The following is a 16,910-nucleotide window of genomic DNA, read 5'->3' as shown; positions in this document are numbered from 1 at the left end:
GGCAGAGTTGGCTTGACCCCTGACCCTTGACTGTTGACCTTCGGGTGCACTTGACTTCCTTGCCTCTGCCAGTGTGCCTCCAGCACTCCCAAGACAGTTCGCGACAATTTGCGCGTAAGGTGACGAGTAGCATGCAGCAGCGCAGTGCCGGCAGCGAGCAAGCCGGTTCTGGCCCGCGCGGCAGTGGCATTCGCGAAGGCAGTAGCGGCGGAAGCGTTAGTAGCATCAGTGGCGGAGGCAGTAGCGGTAGCCGCGTCAGTGGCGAACGTGCTGATTTCCCGCCTGCTTGTGCCACAGTGCTGTGTGCCGTGTGCACGGCAATGCTGCTACTGCTGACGGCTACTGCCGCCGGCGTCCTGCACGCCCGGGGCTACCAGCGCCGGCATTGGTCTTCGCCATGGGGCCGCAGCGGCGGGACTGCCAGCAGCTCTGTCGGTGGTGGGTCTGCAAACATTTGGGAATGGGTGGCGGCGCCGCCGGCGACGGGAGAGGGCGGCACCGGCACGGGCTTCAGGCGGGCGCCGCCACGTGGCGCCGTGGTCACGCAGCAGCAACTGGACCAGCGGCGGCAGCATGAGGCGACGGCGGTGGCCGCAGGCGAGGAGCAGGAGCAAGGGCAACACCTAGTCCGGCAATCACCTGGGCGACGGGAGCAGGCACCGCCGCCGATGCCTGCATTGCTGCCGGCCTGGGCTGGGGTGCCGCTGGCGGCATCGCGACAGGTGGGCTGTGAGTGCAGTTGCGGAAGCGGTACGCACGTGCCGCTGCAAGCACCCAGCACGGCGTGGCAGGGGGATGCCCTTCCGGCACACACCGGGTGCGCTGATCTGCACGGTTGGGCTATGTTTGCAGCTCGCTGACGTGATGGGGTGCGCCGCTGCGCGCACGTGCAGGACGCAGCGGCGGCTGTTCGCGGCCGGGCGGAGCAGCTCCTGCAGCTGGCCGCCACCTCGCCCGCACACCACGCCGCCGCGGCGGCAGCGCTGACGGCGGCGCTGGCGCTGCTGCCGCCGGCCGCGCCACGCAGTGCTGCGGCGTTGCTTCAGGACCTGCACGCGAGAGACCGCGACTTGCTGCGGAGCACAGCTCGTGACCGCCCCGGCGCCAGCGGCGATGGCGACAACGGTGGCGGCGGCGTCCATGGCGCCGGCAGCGGCAACGGCGGCGGCGGCGGTCTGGAGGGCGAGCCTCTGGCGGCGGCGCTGCTGCCTGACGCGTTGCAACTGGTGACGGCGATGCGGGCGCAGGGCCCCAGTGTGCTGTGCCCACACGACCCCACGCTGCCGGTGGCCAACGAGCCTTGGTGGCGGCGGCCGCCATTGGGGCCCGCGCTGGAGGCCTTGGGACAGCGGCAGCAGCCACAGCAGTTGAAGCCGCAGCCGCATCAACCAGATGGCGGGATGTACGCGCAAGGAAATATCACAGGCGCCGGTGGTGGAAACGAAGCCGGCGTAGCCTTTGGCCCCGCCTCCGCCGCCTCCCGCTGGCCGCGGGTGCTGGTGGCGGCAAACCTGAGGCAGGCGGAGCTGCTACTGCCGTTCTGGTCGCTGGAGTTGCTGCGGGCTGTAGCAATGATGTCGCACGGCGCTGCCGCCTCCAGCACCCGCAGCGTGGACGGCGCCGGAAACAGCACCGCCAGCAGCGACGCACCCGCACCCGCACCCACAATCACATCCACATCATCAACCGCTACCGCCGCGTTCCAGGGCACGTCAGCAGCCAGCCTTGCTCCGCCACAGCAGCCATTGCAGCCGCCGCAGCCGCCAGTTGCCGTGTCCATCTATGAGTCAGGCAGCAGCGACGCCACGCCCGAGTGGCTTATGGCGCTGGCGGCGCTGCTGGACGTGCTGGGCGTGCCCAACGCGGTGGTGACCCGAGGAGCGCTGCGGCGGGCGCCGCGGCAGCACCGCATTGAGTTCCTGGCGTCGGTGCGCAACCAGGTGGGAGCGGGGCGAGGGTTGCAAGGGAGGGGCTGTGGATGAGGTGATGGAGTGAAGGGGCCCAGTGTGGCGGCTTGGCGGGTGCCGTGTCAGGCTGTACGTGTACATGATGGGCAGTACGGCGCAGTCGGGCGGCTCACTCGGTGAATAATGCTGCGCGGCGCTCCCATGCATGCAGGTCCTGGACCAGGCGCTACTGGACGGCGGGCTCAGGGTCCTGCACCACAACGGCGCCGCCCGGCACAGCAACACCACCAGCAGCAACACCAGCCGCCCCAGTGCCAGCAGCAGCAATGACAACGCCGCCCGCAACAGCAGCTCTCAGCAGCAGCTCGGTCCCCCCTCATCTGCCGATTCCTCCTCCTCCTCACCGACTAACCACTCTGCTGCTGCCGGCCACTCCGCTGCCGGCCGCCAGCCGCCTTCGCCGCGTTATAGGCACCTGGCGGGCGCCGCCGCCTTCCGACCTGATCGGCTGCTCTTCCTGAACGACGTATACGTCTGCGCCCCCCACCTGCTGCGACTGCTGCAGCTCGGACACGGCCTGGGTGCTGATCTGACCTGTGGCCTGGACTTTGACCGCGTGGGTGACCGCCGCCGCCAACGCAGCCGCAGCAGTCGCAGCAGCAGTAGCCGCAGGGCTGGCTACAGCCGCCGCGTGCTGCTGCGGGAGGATGGCAGCAACAGGGAGGGAAACGAGGAGGCGGCCTTGGGGGAGGGGAATGTTGAGGAGCTGATGGCGGCGGCGGCAACCGGCGGCGTCAATGAGACGGCGCGGTCGGTGGTTGAGGCGGCAGTGGAGCTGGGGGCGGCAGTGGCGGCGGGGGCGGAGGCGCTGGTGGATGTGCTGTCGGCGCAGCGCATGGCGGCGGCGGGGCACCGCTGGGACGGCAAGCGGCCGTACGAGTTCTATGACATATGGTGAGCTTCACAGGTAGCTCCGGCGGCGGTGGTTGGGTGGCGGGGCGGGGGTGGTTCTGCTTGGGCGGCACATACTGGGGTCTGGGCCTACGGCCCTGGGGCCAGCAGATGGAAAGAAGTCGACACGCTTTCAACGAAGGACAGCCGTTTGCGGCTTGCCAACACCGCTCACAATCAATTGACTCGTTGGGTTTGGCTCACGTGACCCCTACTCGACGCAGGGTGGCGCGCGACGTGACCGGCAGGAGGGTGAGAACGTATGTAGCCGCATGAGCCGCCGCGGGCTTGAAGGAGCCAGCCTTTGCAGCCTAGCGACGCCGCCCGCCCTGCTTGCCTGTAACCTGAAGCCGGGTAACCATGTAACCCTGCACCCACCCATGCACCCCCGCAGTTTGACAAGCGGCCGCCCATCGCCCCCCACCACGGCCCCTCCGCGTTGCGTCTGGCCCTGGGGCTGCCCACTGCCGCCTTCTGCTGCTGGAACGGAGCCGCAGTGCTCAACGCCGCGCCCTTCCTGCCGCCGCCGCCACGGCCGCCGCCAACGTCGCCACCGCTGGCAGTAGCTGCTGTAACGGCCGCGGCGGTGGCGGCGGCGGCGGCGGAGGCACAACCTAAAGCCAGCGCCCCAGGCATGACAGCTGGCGCCGCGGGTGGCAGCACCACATCCTTCTTGCCTTCCACGAACACCACCAGCGCCGCCACCAACACCACACAAAACACTACCGGCGGCAGCGGCATTAATGCACTTGGTGCCGACGAGGCTGCCGCTGCCGCTGCCGCTGCCGCTGCTGACGAGGCGCTCTACCCGCAGCTGCGCTTCCGGCGGTCTCGCAGTGGTGGTGGTGCTGGTGGTGGTGCGGCAGGGGGCGAGTGCGACGCCAGCGAGTGCAGCCTGCTGTGCCACGACCTGCACCGCCTGGGACACAGCCGCGTGGTGGTGGATCCAGGGGTCAGGTGAGCGAGGGCGTGCGGGCGAGAGCGTGGCGCACGGGCGTGGCGTGCCGTGGCGTGCCAGGTGTGGCGTGCCAGGCCTGGCGTGGTGGTGCATGTTGTTTCTCATGGAGCCTGACGCTGGCGCGATGCAGGCCGTTGTTTGGTGCACGTGCGGCCGTGCATGGTTAGCTGTCGGCCCGACGGCCTCCGCTGTAAGGGAGCGCGGGAGCGGAGTGGAGCAGAGCGGAGCAGGGATTGAGGAGCCGCTGGGATGGAGTCTCACAGCCAAGGGCTCTTACATTGTGACCCCGTTGAGCCCTCATCTGGCTCCGCTGCGTTACACTCTGACCGGGCTAACCGGTCGCGCGTATGCCCTGACCCTCTACGCCTGGACTTCCCCCCCCCGCCACACGCCACTGACGCCAGGCTGTCGTATGTGCCTTACCACGACACGGGGCTGCACGAGGACTGGTTCCACGGCGCGCCCATGCTCACCTGGGCGCAGCTGGCGCAGCAGCAGCAGCCGGCAGCCGCCGATGACGCGGCAGCCGCACCGCCGGTGCGGCCTCGCACGCTGCAGCAGGTGCGCGCGTCCGTACGTGCTTGCGTGTGGGTGGACCCAGGGGTAAATGTGGGTGCTCGCTCACTCCTCGGACGGCCTCCGAACGGCACCGTGAAACAGCACGTGCGCCCCGAAATAGCGAACGCGATGGCAGCCGAGGCGTCGTCGGCCTACCTGACGGCTGCCCAAGACTGCGTGTGGCTCATTTGCTGCCCGCCGCCGCACCCGCCACCTCAGGTGACGCAGCTCAAGCTGGACCTGGGCGGGCTGTGGTGGCAGGCGGCGCGGGCCGGCCTCACCCCGCCCGACATAGACGCAGCGCTGGCGGCGGGTGCGTGCGTGCGTGCTTGCCTGTCGCGATAGTTGGGGGTATGACGTCCCAGCGTGCCTCGGGTATACTTGCTCATCCTGTCCGGGCCAGTTGACCGCCTACCTGTGGCGACAACGTACGGTACCCGAGTGACGCGTGTGCACGGTGTGTTGAGGTTTAGAGCATTCCCGGGCTGAGAGGAACGTTCTAGGGGCTCAAACTAGTGTCTCGACTAGTTACGGCTTCAGGTTACTGTATACGAGAGTCGTCACCTTACACATATACAGGGCTTATCACTTTGATATGTCAAGCAAGCTATATGCGCACGCTGTGCGCATAAGTACTCCGGCGTATGGCCGTGTCACTGCATGGTGTTTGCCCTGTTGGCTGACCGGATACCCCGAACATCAACACGGTGTGCTACGCTAGCTCGCCCAGCCCCTCCCGATTCCCCCAACCTCGCGATCCACAGGTCCGCGGGCAGCCGTTGGCTGCCCGCCCCTTCCAGCACACAACAGCACCGTCAGTCCCCGCACCACCGGCAACATGACGGCTGCTGCGGCTGCCGTGACCGCCGCCATCAGCAGCACCAGCGCGTGGGCGGCGCCGCCTCCGCAGCCGCCGCTGTCGACACTGCGCAGCTGTCTGGAGGGCGAGTGGGCCGCACTGGCACGCCGGGTGGCCACGCCACCGCCCTCGACCTCCTCACCGCCACCGCAGCCGCCAACTCCGCCGGCAAAGGCGCAGCAGCTGCAGCTGCAGCCACTGCAGCAGCCGCTCGCTGTGGCCGTGGCCCTCGCAGAGCTACTCGCAACCTCTGCCGGCATTACCAGCTCTGCAGGCGGCGGCGGCGGAGCAAGCGGCGGCAGCGCGAAGTCACCGGCACCTTCACATGCAGCAAACGGCGCGAGCAGCAGCAGTGCGCCGGGGCCCGCGCCGGCCCGGGCGCCCGTGGTGCTGGTGCGGACGCTGGGCCCGGCGGTGGGTGGCGGCTGGTTGCCTCCCAGCCCGCACATGCAGGTGGGAACGGGGTGCGGAGGGCTGCTGCCACAGGTCTGCCATGGCATGTATGTGGTTGGGTGCATCAGCAGGGTGTGATCGAGCCGCCACACACACCTTGCTGCTTATGTTGTTCGCGGGTGCTTTCATCTGTGTGTGCGAATTTCCAGCGCACTGCTGGGGCAGCCCGTGTTTATGGGCGCATGCGTGTGTGGTGCACTGGTGCCCAATTACATGCGATGCGCCGCCACCACCGCCCAATGACGGCCCGAATACGAGTATGCACGAGCGCGCCGCGCATTCCCAGCCGCCGCCGCACGGCCTGCCAGCTATTAGCTGCTATCTTCAACCTACCTTGCATGGTCAGTTGGGATTTCCTGTGCTGGTTCGGTTTAGTGTGGGCGGGTATCTTCAACCTCTTCCCATCGCCCGCTCCCTGCTGGAACAGTACGAGTGTATCAACCTGGTGCCCTCTGCGGACGTGGCCGACTTCCCCGGCGCGACCCTCCGCGACCTGGCATGGCCCAACCACACGGCCGCCTACCTGGAGGAGAGGCGGGCGGAGCAGCGGCGGCGGAACGCCAAGGATGGCAGCGCTGCCACCCACAACTAGCACCGGGTGATGTAGAGAGGCTCAGAGGCTCAGAGGCACGGACCTTGCTTGCACGTTTCATGTCTGTGTGATAATGTACGGACACATGGCATGAACTCGCATCGTGTAGCGCCTCGAGTGCGGGGACATGTGGGGATGGACCGCGCACGCAATGGCGTAATGGAAGGTGCTGCGTGAGGGGTGGTGTTTGCTCATGTGGTTCACTAGCCCGATACGTTGGTTTCTTGCTACCGTCAGTGATTACTGCGTTTGTTTAGCAAATTTCTTCCATCGGGACAGCTGCCCCGTGTCGATGCCGTTAGGTCGGTCGCCTCATTCACCTGAATACGGTACTGCCGAAATCCCCCTAGCTACGTGTTCTCCCCCTATCTCCTGGCTGCCCACGCTTTGTCTCCGGTACGTGCCTGGCAGAAGGCTGCGGCAGGCGCTGATGCCAAAGCAAGGTTACGTGAGGAAAAGCTAGTGAAAGGATTTGATGACCAGCCGAAGATGAACTCGAATCTTCCGTGTGCTTTTGAGATGGTTCTGCGGACAGGACGAAGGGGAGACAGGACGCAGCGTCGCTTGACGACATCTCACGCGGGGACTGAGTGGTACTGGCTACGCATGGCGATGCAAAAGGCAGCCGCCGTCAAGGGGGGCGCTAAGAACGTGAAGAGCGGTACGGCCCATGGTAGTCATAGCCTGTGGCAGGCTGTGGCTCTAGCCTGCTCTAGCTGCATAAGCTCCAGCTGCTCCACCGCTCACCCGCCCGCAAGTAGCTGCATAAGCTCCACGTCCATCTCAAACGAGGCCAGGGAGGTCAGTAAGGGTTGATGACTGGAGCATTCCTTCCGGGATAGCGCCGGATAGCGCCTTGGGGATAGCACGGGAAGTCGCGGAGGCGAGGCACGGGAATGGGCGGGGTTCCTGTGCATATCTGTCAGGCATTGTCACGCCGAGGCTAGCTCTATACGGTAACTGCAATAGTCAGTGGACAAGTTGCCATACTTCTACACTAACAGGGCGCACCCTACGGTATACAACCAATCGCAAGTGAAGCATGTAAAGCGTCAATACAGTTGAGCTTTGACATCCGCAAAGCAAGAAGTATGACATCTCTTGCAGGTTACGGGCCGCCGATGCACTTGTTGAAATGCAGCGTGGGCGTCTTTGAGGGCGGCTATCCTCGGGGCACGACCACGCGGTTCCACGGAGGGTTGCCGGAGACCCTCGTCGCCCTCTCGTCTGGAGAGCTCCGCGACCTCCCAGGCGCAACGGCCCGCAGCGGCGTCGGCTTGAGGCTGGGCGGCCTGCAGCTGTTCACCTCCTCTTGCGGCCCCTTGGGCGCGGGCGGCGAGGACGGCGATGAGCCCTACGTCGGGAGCAGGATGATTCGTGACCCCACCTGGTACGCTCAACGCGTCGGAATGTCCACGGCGGCACACCACAGCGCGACACCAGCGAGTCCATGGCAGCACACCACGCAGCGTCACTCGCACACAGCAGGCAGAAGGCGGGTCACGGGCCCCTATGGCCGCAGCGGAGACACAGCAGAGCAGCAAGCTGCCGGGTCCCTTACTGCCTCTGTGTCTCAGGAGCTCCCCGTCCGCGCCCTGCCCCCCCCCCCACCCTGTCCACCCTCTGCAGGTGCGCCTGGTCGCAGCAAGTGTACCTCATGGACGGCCAGGCGGTGCTCAGCCTGAACGGCACAGTGCTGTCCTTGGTGGCAGGCTGCCTGCGTGGCGGCGCCCTCGATGACGACGAGGCCGAGGCCGCAGACGGCGTCGGCGCCACCGCGCGCTTCAGCTGCGCCCGTTTCGTCACCTCGGACCACGCCGGCTGTCTGTATCTGGCGGACTGCGCGCGGCTGTGCCGCGTCACGCTGCCGCGCTCTTGGCGCGCCGCTGACGCGCCGCTGGGCTCGGCACGCGCTGCTGACTTGGGGACTCAGCGGCCGCCGGCGGGGGTGCAGCGGCGGCTTGGGGAGGCAGCGGCGCAAGGGGTGGAGGAGCAGGGAAACGGGCAGGAGGAGGAAGAGGAGGAGGCGGTCGTCACGACGCTGCTGGTGGCGGACTCGGACATCACGGGGCTCGCCTTCGTGCCATCAGGGGACGCCAGAAGCGCGGCGGGCACAGGCGAGGGCCGAGGTTGTCCCAGCGACGCAGCGGAGCGCGTCGGTGGTCCCTACCTCCTATACAGCACAGACACTGCAATATATCGGCTGCAAATCCCGGAACCGCCAGCCGATGACGAAGGATCGAAGGCAAATGCGACGGCGGCCGCGCCTCTCATGCCGTTGCCGGAGCTGCTCGCGGGGCGGTCCGACCAGGAGGGCTCCGCCGACGCCGCCGACGGCGCCGCCGCGCGCTTCAGCCGCATCTCGGGCATCTGCGTCGACGCCGCCGGCATGGCCTACGTCACCGACCACAAGGACGACGGCGAAACGACGGCGCTGCGGCGGGTGTCGCCCGGCGGCGCCGTGGCCACGGTCGCCGGCGGCGCCGAGCTGGAGGGCCAGCTGTCGTGGCCCAGCATCCTGCCCGGCTCGGGGTACCTGTGCCTCTGCAGCTTCAGCCAACGCGCGCTGGTGCTGCTGGACCTTGGGCTGACGCCGCCGGCCTGCATGACGGGGCCCGGGCTGAAGAGCGGCGCCGGAGGCGGAACAGGCGCTGCCGGGGGCGGCGGGCCAGGGCGCGGCGGCACGGGCTGGGAGCGCGAGGACGTGGGGCTCAGGCCATTCGTGGGCGCAGACGGCGGGCCGCCGCGCTCGTTGGCCTCCGACCTGGGCTCTCTGCTGGATTCGCCGCCCGACGCCACCTCCGACCTCACCCTGCGCGTCGGCGGCCGCCACTTCGCGGTGCACCGGGCCATCCTGGCCGCGCGCTGCGACTACTTCCGGCAGCGCCTGGCGGCGGACACGTTCGCGGACGGCGCTGCGGCGGAGCTGGAGCTGCCGGACGCGGACGCCGACGCCTTCGCGCTGCTGCTGCGCTGGCTGTACACGGGCAGTGCGCCGCTGCCCACCGAGCCGGCGGCAATGCATGCGCTCGCGGAGCTGGCGGACCGGCTGCTGCTGCCGGAGCTATGCCACGAGGTGCAGGTGCACATCCTGGCAACCTTGTCCCCGGAGACCGTGGTCGAGCACCTGGCATGGGCCGAGCACCTGGCTGGTGGCGGCGCCCCGCCCACCCCTGACGGGCCCAAAGACGAGCCTCCACCTGCTGACCTAGCCGCAGCGGCCGCGGGTACTGGCGACACTGACGAGGACGAGCGGCAAGCCGGTTCGCACGGGCCCAATTCCATCCACGCCGGTCGGCCGCAGCCGCCCCAGTTGCGGCATCCCAACCTCCAGCCTCAGTCCATCGACGCCACGCCTTTCTCGCAGCTGTTGGCGCGGCTGCGGTCCTGGTACGTGGCGCGGCACCTGCAGATTATGGAGGCTGCGCCCGATGCCGTACGGCGGCTGATGGCGGCGGCGCCGGACCTGGCTTTCCAGCTGCACCTGGCAGCGGCGCGGCGGGCGGCAGCGGCCTCAGCCGCGGCGGCGGTGGCGGCGGCCGGGATTGGGGCAGCGTCGAGGGGTGCGGCGGGCACCAGGACTACTTGAGCGGGGCTTGCAGGGGTGTAGGGAAATGCAGGGGCGCAGGGGATGTAGACGGATGCGGTGGTTGGCTCGTGGTTGCAGCGAGTGTGCGACATGGATGCGGGCCTTTGCGAGATGATCGGCGATGGATTGCGTGTTGAAATGCGCGTATGGCTGTCCGTGTACACGGACGCTGAGCGGCCCGGAAGTCTGGAAAGCATGAGCCGGGGAGTCAGTTCGAGCTGGGCTGGCAACGCTAGGTCCTGGCCAGTATCGCCCGACTGTGTTGGGCTGCCCGTTAACAGGCGCTCTGCCGATGAGGTCGTTAGAACGTCCATGCGGGGGCTGGCTAGAGATTAGGAGTACAAGGTCGCAAGCTGAGCCGCGTGGGGGGAAGCTCTCTCTTTTCGTGCAGACGATGGGAGGTGCACGCATGGGCAATGGCATCTTGTGACAACTACACCAACTAAAGTTTAATATTGCCAATACAACAAAGGCCCCTCGAACCGTCCAACACAAGCTCAGTAACTTTGCAACTTCGTTTGTCTTGCCTTCGGCTTCGTCTTTCGGCCTTGCCTTCACGTTCTTACCAAAATGTGACCCTGATAAGTTAGCGGAAGATGTATAGCTATTAGCGCAAGGAGAAGTTTAGGCAACGCGGGGAAAGTGGCAAACGCTTCTCCAACCTTCTTGTCTTGCCCTGGTCGGCCCTGAACTAGTATTTAACTCGGAATCATGGTGGACCGCACACCTCCGTCATTCGACAAGCTCAGCCGGCGGAGCAGGGGAGGGCGATACAATGAGCTTTACGAGCTCTATGACAAGGCAGCGGAGGCTGTTCGCACACACGCAGACACCGTAAGCATAAAAGATAAAGAAATGAACGGGGCACTTTTGATGCGCTCGTGGAGCTCTGTTTGCTGGGAACTTGGGCCACCGCGGTTCGTGTGGGCAGCTGCGTGCCGGGGCGACCGCGGAATCTATGCAGAGCCTGCCCTGCTGCGCTGAAGCCGGTCGCTCCTGCGCTCACCCGGCATCCAGGATGTATCCGCCCAGCCCACGGACCACCCCATTGCGGAGGAGGAGCCCATGCCGCCGGCGCCCTCGCTGCACGGCCACCGCACGTCCAGCCACTTCGCCACGGGGGTCGTGCGAGAGGACGAGGTTGCGGAGGAGCAGTCAGCTCCGGGCACGATCTCGCGCTCGCACCGCGTGTCTGCGGGCGGCGTCAGCGGCATGGCGGCCGGCGGCGCCGGCGGCGGCTTGGTGCTGGCGCCCTTCCGGAGCCTGCGCGACGCGCGCGACGCCGCCGCCGGCGGTGCTGGCATGGGCGCCGACGTGGAGGCGGGCGGCGGCCTGACCAGCTCCGGACTTGCCAGTGGCGGCGGCGGCGGCGGCGGCCTCATGCGCCACGTGTCTAGTGGCGCGATCGACCCGTCGCACGGGTCACGCGGCGGCCCAACCGACGACGAACACGGTGCCACCGGCGGGCGGCGGGAATCCGAAGGCGGGGGCGGCGCCGCCGGCGTCGTGTCTGGCCTCGCTGACGCCTTTAGCGAGGCGCTGGGCGGGCTGGCGTCGACGCTGGCGGGGACGCTGCACCTGGGTGGACCATTCGCGGCGGCGGCGGGCAACGGCGGCGGGCGGGAGGAGCCGGACGGCGCCGACGCGGACGGGCACGGGGGCGGCATGGGCATGGACATGGGGATGGGCCCGCGCGCGCATCGCGACCGCAAGCACCGCAGCGAGAAGCCCAAGAAGGCGCCGCTGCTGTCCAGCAACTGGCTCAAGGTGCGGTCGGTGTGTGTGTGTGTGTGGGGGGGTGGCCCGGGGGAGGGAGGGAGTTGTTTTCAGCATTTCCGTGAGAGGTGAAGGATCTAGTGAGCTAGCAGACAGCAGGGGCGGGGAGGTGCGGGTAGTGGTGAGGTAGGAGAGTTGATGCAGCTGGAGGAGTGAGGGTAGGAGGTGGAGCTGTGGTAGGGTGTGCCGCGCCGGGCGGCGCGGTGGGGGCAGTGTCTCGCGCCGGTGATGGCAACGAGCCAACGAGAGCATGCGGGTGGCAGGGGGGAGGCCGCAGAGGCACGACTTGTCCCATGTTGGCCAAAGCCTGCTCACACAAATGCTGTCGGTGGCGTCGTGTTGATATGCACACAGATTGACTTCAAGGGGAATGACACCATCATCCGGGTGGACAGGCACAAGGTGATCACGACTTACCGGTACCCTCCTATGGCCAGCTGTCTCCGCGGCGCGCCCTCGACTCCCTCGCCTTGCCTTCGCTGCACCCCTTGCCTGTCAGCCCTGGCCGCCGATCTGCAGCATGTCCCGCCTCTCCGCTCATCACTGCCGTCGCCTGACTTAGCGACGCCCTGCATCCCCCGCCGCCGCGCAGCTGATGCACAAGCTGGGCGTGCAGGCGCGCGACCTGCGGCTGCTGGACCTGACGTCCGCCACGCCGCCCGCCATCCTGGACCGCGACAAAGCCATCATCGTCAACCTGTGGCACATCAAGGTAGGGGCGCGGGAGGCGGGAGAGGGGCGCGGGGCGGCACCAGGCAAGGCGCAGGGCTGGGAGGGGCGCTGCTGTCGCACCCCAAAGCCCAGGTGACGAGCGTTGAGCCTGGGTGGTATTGTGCGGGGATGGCGCCCGGCGGGACCTGTCCTACGGACTACCGACGGCCGACGACCGAAGGTTACTATTTGCGTGTTCGTCTTGCATTTCCATGACCGGGTGGGCTTTGTGATGATGATGGGACTGACTCGTCGGGCCCACACCCGCCCGCCCTCAGGCCGTGATTACTCTGGACTATTGCCTGGTGGTGTCGCCGGACGAGGGCGGCGAGCTGGCGGCGGCATTCGTGGCGGAGCTTAAGGCCAAGGTGGGCGGAGGCAGTTTGACCTGTTCATGTATGGTTGCCGGCAGCAGGGCTGCGTCCGGTTGATACGGTTTTTTCCGTGGCCCCAGGGCGGCTGAATCACTGCGCGCGTCACCCATGCCCCCGCTGGCACTGCCGCTGCCCGTGTCTTTGCGCCCGTGTGCAGTTGGCGTCTGATAACAACCCCTCCACGCACGGCGGCGGCGGGGCTCCCAGCGGGCGCACCTACATGGGCCTATTCGGCACGTCTAGCCAGGTGGGTGTTGGGGCCAGCTGACCCGCTGGCAGGACGGCGGCTACAATGGCGACGTGCACGGAACGGCGGCAGCGGATTACAGGTGGCTGCACGCGGCGAGGACAGCTGTGGCAGTGGCTGGGGCTAGGTTGGCAAGAATCCGAACCACGGAATTCCCATACACCGTGGAGGCGAATGCGTTCATCAATCCGTATCACCTCCATCGCCGCCTGACTCCCGGGCGTCTCTTGACTTCCCGCCGCCGCCTGGTGGCTCCACGCAGGTGACTGCCAGCTCGGGCTACAGCTCACTGCAGCTGCCCTTCGAGCTCAAGGTGCTGGAGGTGTGCCTGGACATGGTGCGTGGCGTGGTGTGGCGTGGCGAGGCGTGGGTGGGCCACGTGGCACGTCGTGGTGGCACATTTGCCGGCAGGCGCGCGCGATGCGTCAGGACAGCAGCGGGGTTAGGTTGCTTGCACCTCCGGCGCGGGAGCGCTGCAGTACGTGGCAGGGTGTACCACGCACTAACGTGTGCGGCGCCAACGCGTGGCGATCGGGTTGCTGGAGTGTGCTCATTACGTTTGGTGTCTCGTGTGGCGGCGGAAGGGCCCCGGGAATGGACGCTGACGTTGGCTGTTCGGTGTGTGCTGTGTGTGTGGCTGCCCTCGCTGCAGACGGCCGCGCATCTGGACGCGGCGACAAAGGCGCTTGAGAGTGACGCCTATCCCACACTGGACGCACTCACGCACAAGGTGCGGCGACTGCAGGGCGGCGCGGCGGGACGCCCCCCTGCTTGCGCCTGTCCGGTGGCCTCCCCACGCCGGGTTCTAGCGGCCCCGGAAGCTGAGCCTCCAACCCATGCTCACAGAGTTCCTAGTTACAATCTCAACGCCGCCACCTATCGGTCGCAGGTGACGGCGTTCAACCTGGAAAAGGCCCGCCGCATCAAGAACCGGCTGGTGCGGCTCACAACCAACGTCGAGTCCGTGCGCGAGGTGCGGCCCGCGCGTGTCCGGACCTGAGAAAGCATGGAGCAGGCGCTTGAGAGCCCAACAGCTGTCCAAGTGTTGCGGCAGGGATGTTGCCGGCCTTCGCCTGCACACACCGCTCTCAACAAGTCATGAGTCATGGATCCGGCGCCGCCTGCGCGGCCACACTGCCACGCGCGCCACACGCAAGTTACCTAGCTCGATCCGGTTCGCCTGCGCGCTACTGCGGCCGCCGCAGGTGTTGGAGCGCTTCCTGAACGACGACGGCGACATGCACCGCCTGCACTTGACGGGCGCCGAGCTGTCGCGCCAGGTGTCGATGAAGCCGGGCGACCTGTCGCGACTGTCGTCCGGCCTGGTGCGTACAGTCCAGCTCAGAAAACGCGCTTGCTTGCTTACGTCGGCACTTTCAAAGTTGTGGATTCTTATTCCGTCTTTCGTGACGGCTACTCCACTGCACGCCCACATGCCGGTACAAACGCGTACGGCTGGGCAGTAGCAGACGCGATGGGCGCCTTACGCGGTCTGATGGATCCTCTGGTTGGCCTGATTCTTACCACGCTGCTGCGCGTGCTCCCCCCCCCCCTTAACTAATCATGAATGTAACCCCCCCACTCCACAGCTCCGGAACATGAGCGGCGGCGCGCCCGGCGGCCCGCCGGGTGCGGGCGGCGACGCCTCCGACTCCTCTTCCGACTCCTCCTCCGACTCGTCCATCGACGAGGCTGAGACGGCGGCGGTGGAGATGTTGCTGGAGGCGTACTTCATGCAGGTGGACCACACCTTCAATCGCCTGCAGGTGTGTGTGTGTGTGTGTGTGTGTGTGTGTGTGTGTGTGTGTGTGTGTGTGTGTTAAAGAGCACAAGGAAAACGTTGCGCAAAGACAGTGTATGCGATGCAGCAAAGCGACGGTTTACGGATGTTACCTGAAGTTACCTCGCATACCTGCCGCGGTGAGCCGCCGGTCTTACCAACCGGAAATCGCGCAACCCCCGCTACTCTAACCTCGAGGGGGGATTAGTGTCCACACGCTCTCAAGGGTGCAAACCCATGCATGTGCTCACGGTACCGTGTGTGTGTGTGTGGCGCTGTGTGTGTGGCTGTGTGTGTGTGTGGCTGTCAATTCTCAGCCTGCAACAACCCTGGACCCGGGACCCGGCCCGCCGTTCACGTAGTCAGAAAGGGGCACGCGGGCAGGAGGGTGTGTAACCATGTGCACAGGGGGTGCCGGAGCGGGTTGGGGGCAGCTGGGACCACGTGATTGCGAAAGAATACGCTAAGACAGCACATCCGGGACACCACATCGGCTTTCCTTCTGTCTCCCACCCTCTCCACACACACACACACACACGCACACACACACACACACACACACACACACACACACACACACACACACACACACACACACACACACTTGTTTGTTCCGGTGGACTCCAGAGCAGGTGTGCGCTCTGGGCAGGAGGTGCGCGTAGGGGCGGCAGCGTAGGCCTGGTGTGCCTCGCTGTCGCAGGTTGTCCCGAGTACTCGATCACGAGACTCGTGGAGGCAACAATGGAAACCGTAGTTACACACATACACACATACACATCGCATCGCATACACTGTCTTTGCGCTATGTTTTCCTTGTGCTTGTTAACACACACATACACACACGCGCGCGCGGCGCCCACCCACTCGCATCCCTCCCCGCACAGACGGTGCACGAGTACATCAAGGACACAGAGGATCTGGTTACCATCAAGCTGGACCAGCACCGCAACCAGCTCATCACCATAGACCTCGTCCTCACCAGCCTCAACGCCGCGCTAGCGCTCATGACCGCGGTGGCCGGCTACTTTGGCATGAACCTCGACTCCAAGCTGCAGGTGCGTGCGGCCCGCGGCTGGGTGCAGCGTTACAGCAACGGAAGGTGTGGAGCGGTGGCCTAATGGGATATGAGCTGGCGCGGGTGCTCGGTGTCCGGGTTGGGGGCGGGGTGGGGGAGGGTATGCATGGATGCTGCAAAGCCCGTGGTTCTTTGCCTGTCTCATCGAACCAAACCCTGCCACAGATGCGGCCGCATCTGTTCAAGGCGGTGGTGCTGACCACGACGCTCGGCGCGCTCGCACTGTTCGTGCTGTTCCTGTTCTTCACGTGGCGCGCCAAGCTGCTTTACTTCAACTGATGTGACCATCCACTGGGGTAACCGGTGCATTCTTTCTTGACGGCACAGAAGGTTTGTGCTTGCACAAGAGCTGCTTGTGCATCTGCCCGAGCGTTACAAGGACAGTAGTACATGTCGGACAAAGGAGAACGCGTGAATTCTTTACCTACGGCTTTGCACACTCGTTGCATGGGTGTTATGGAGGCGAACTTGCGGGTGACGATTGAGTGACGTGTGCCACCGACAGCCAAATGCGCAGTTTCATGTCTGGTGACTTATGTTTGATGCGGTACATGTAAGGATATGATGCACTGTGCTTGTGAAGCTGCAGTAGAGGGGCTGTCTCAGAGTATGGGTAGCAAAGACCGGGGGCGTGTACGCCAGAGTGTCGGAGTGAAGAACATGTGTCAGGTACAGGGGGGCATCTAGTGGGAAGCGTTTGGTAATTTCGTAGCAGGGCGGGGAGGTACTGAGCGTCAGGCCGTCAGCAGTGCACGCTTGGCGCCACGACCGTATTGTTGGGACGGTGTGGCCATCACGCGGCGGCAAAAGCAGGAACGTGCGACAGTGTCGTTTCAACGGAGGATGGACGGTGAGAAGCCAATCGGGCACACATTCAAGCATCTTGGCAGCGCAGCACGCCGGCACACACGCTCAAGTGTCGACGACCTGCATCAGCAGTCAGTTTGTTCGCCACCGCGTGACATTCAGAGCACAGCAGCGGCACCACGCCGCGTGGGAGCCCCCATTTGGGACGGGTGACGGGGTGTTTGCACGTCATTTGGGCAGGTGCGGATCCGCGCAGCAAGGTTGCAAGGGGTA

The 16,910-nt window shown here is 66.0% G+C and overlaps 3 protein-coding genes across 3 annotated transcripts; all 3 read left to right on the top strand.

Annotated features, from left to right (window-relative positions):
* The first annotated feature begins 21 nt into the window (after positions 1-21).
* Positions 22-7,007, top strand: CHLRE_02g101600v5 (uncharacterized protein). Its single transcript, XM_043059729.1, has 9 exons — positions 22-722; positions 894-1,940; positions 2,119-2,861; positions 3,083-3,110; positions 3,253-3,815; positions 4,221-4,377; positions 4,594-4,687; positions 5,139-5,686; positions 6,114-7,007. The coding sequence occupies exons 1-9, from the start codon at positions 132-134 to the stop codon at positions 6,276-6,278; spliced, it is 3,936 nt and encodes a 1,311-aa protein (XP_042927363.1). The 5' UTR covers positions 22-131; the 3' UTR covers positions 6,279-7,007.
* A 254-nt stretch (positions 7,008-7,261) lies between these two features.
* On the top strand, positions 7,262-10,297 carry CHLRE_02g101550v5 (uncharacterized protein). The gene is made up of 2 exons (XM_043059728.1): positions 7,262-7,668; positions 7,908-10,297. Exons 1-2 carry the CDS (start codon positions 7,400-7,402, stop codon positions 9,865-9,867), a joined length of 2,229 nt encoding a protein of 742 aa, XP_042927362.1. The 5' UTR covers positions 7,262-7,399; the 3' UTR covers positions 9,868-10,297.
* Positions 10,298-10,351: 54 nt separating this feature from the next.
* Positions 10,352-16,683, top strand: CHLRE_02g101500v5 (uncharacterized protein). Its single transcript, XM_043059727.1, has 13 exons — positions 10,352-10,701; positions 10,885-11,634; positions 11,998-12,045; positions 12,236-12,355; positions 12,633-12,722; positions 12,886-12,975; positions 13,238-13,312; positions 13,628-13,705; positions 13,865-13,948; positions 14,181-14,300; positions 14,565-14,741; positions 15,640-15,810; positions 15,996-16,683. Exons 1-13 carry the CDS (start codon positions 10,579-10,581, stop codon positions 16,107-16,109), a joined length of 2,040 nt encoding a protein of 679 aa, XP_042927361.1. The 5' UTR covers positions 10,352-10,578; the 3' UTR covers positions 16,110-16,683.
* The last annotated feature ends 227 nt before the right edge of the window (positions 16,684-16,910 follow it).

This window comes from Chlamydomonas reinhardtii, chromosome 2 (assembly GCF_000002595.2).
Source record: "Chlamydomonas reinhardtii strain CC-503 cw92 mt+ chromosome 2, whole genome shotgun sequence".
NCBI lineage: Eukaryota > Viridiplantae > Chlorophyta > Chlorophyceae > Chlamydomonadales > Chlamydomonadaceae > Chlamydomonas > Chlamydomonas reinhardtii.
Note: the sequence above shows the minus strand (reverse complement) of the source record. Positions and strands in the feature narration are given on the sequence as shown.

Bases quoted from the DNA above. Each gene is read 5' to 3' on its own strand.
- CHLRE_02g101500v5 (XM_043059727.1), top strand. From the start codon at position 10,579: ATGGTGGACCGCACACCTCCGTCATTCGACAAGCTCAGCCGGCGGAGC. The intron at 13,706-13,864 runs GTGCGGCGACTG...TATCGGTCGCAG, and splicing joins TGGACGCACTCACGCACAAG to GTGACGGCGTTCAACCTGGA. The intron at 13,949-14,180 runs GTGCGGCCCGCG...CGGCCGCCGCAG, and splicing joins ACGTCGAGTCCGTGCGCGAG to GTGTTGGAGCGCTTCCTGAA.
- CHLRE_02g101550v5 (XM_043059728.1), top strand. From the start codon at position 7,400: ATGCACTTGTTGAAATGCAGCGTGGGCGTCTTTGAGGGCGGCTATCCT. The intron at 7,669-7,907 runs GTACGCTCAACG...CACCCTCTGCAG, and splicing joins ATGATTCGTGACCCCACCTG to GTGCGCCTGGTCGCAGCAAG.
- CHLRE_02g101600v5 (XM_043059729.1), top strand. From the start codon at position 132: ATGCAGCAGCGCAGTGCCGGCAGCGAGCAAGCCGGTTCTGGCCCGCGC. The intron at 723-893 runs GTGGGCTGTGAG...GCGCACGTGCAG, and splicing joins CGCTGGCGGCATCGCGACAG to GACGCAGCGGCGGCTGTTCG. The intron at 4,378-4,593 runs GTGCGCGCGTCC...CCGCCACCTCAG, and splicing joins GGCCTCGCACGCTGCAGCAG to GTGACGCAGCTCAAGCTGGA.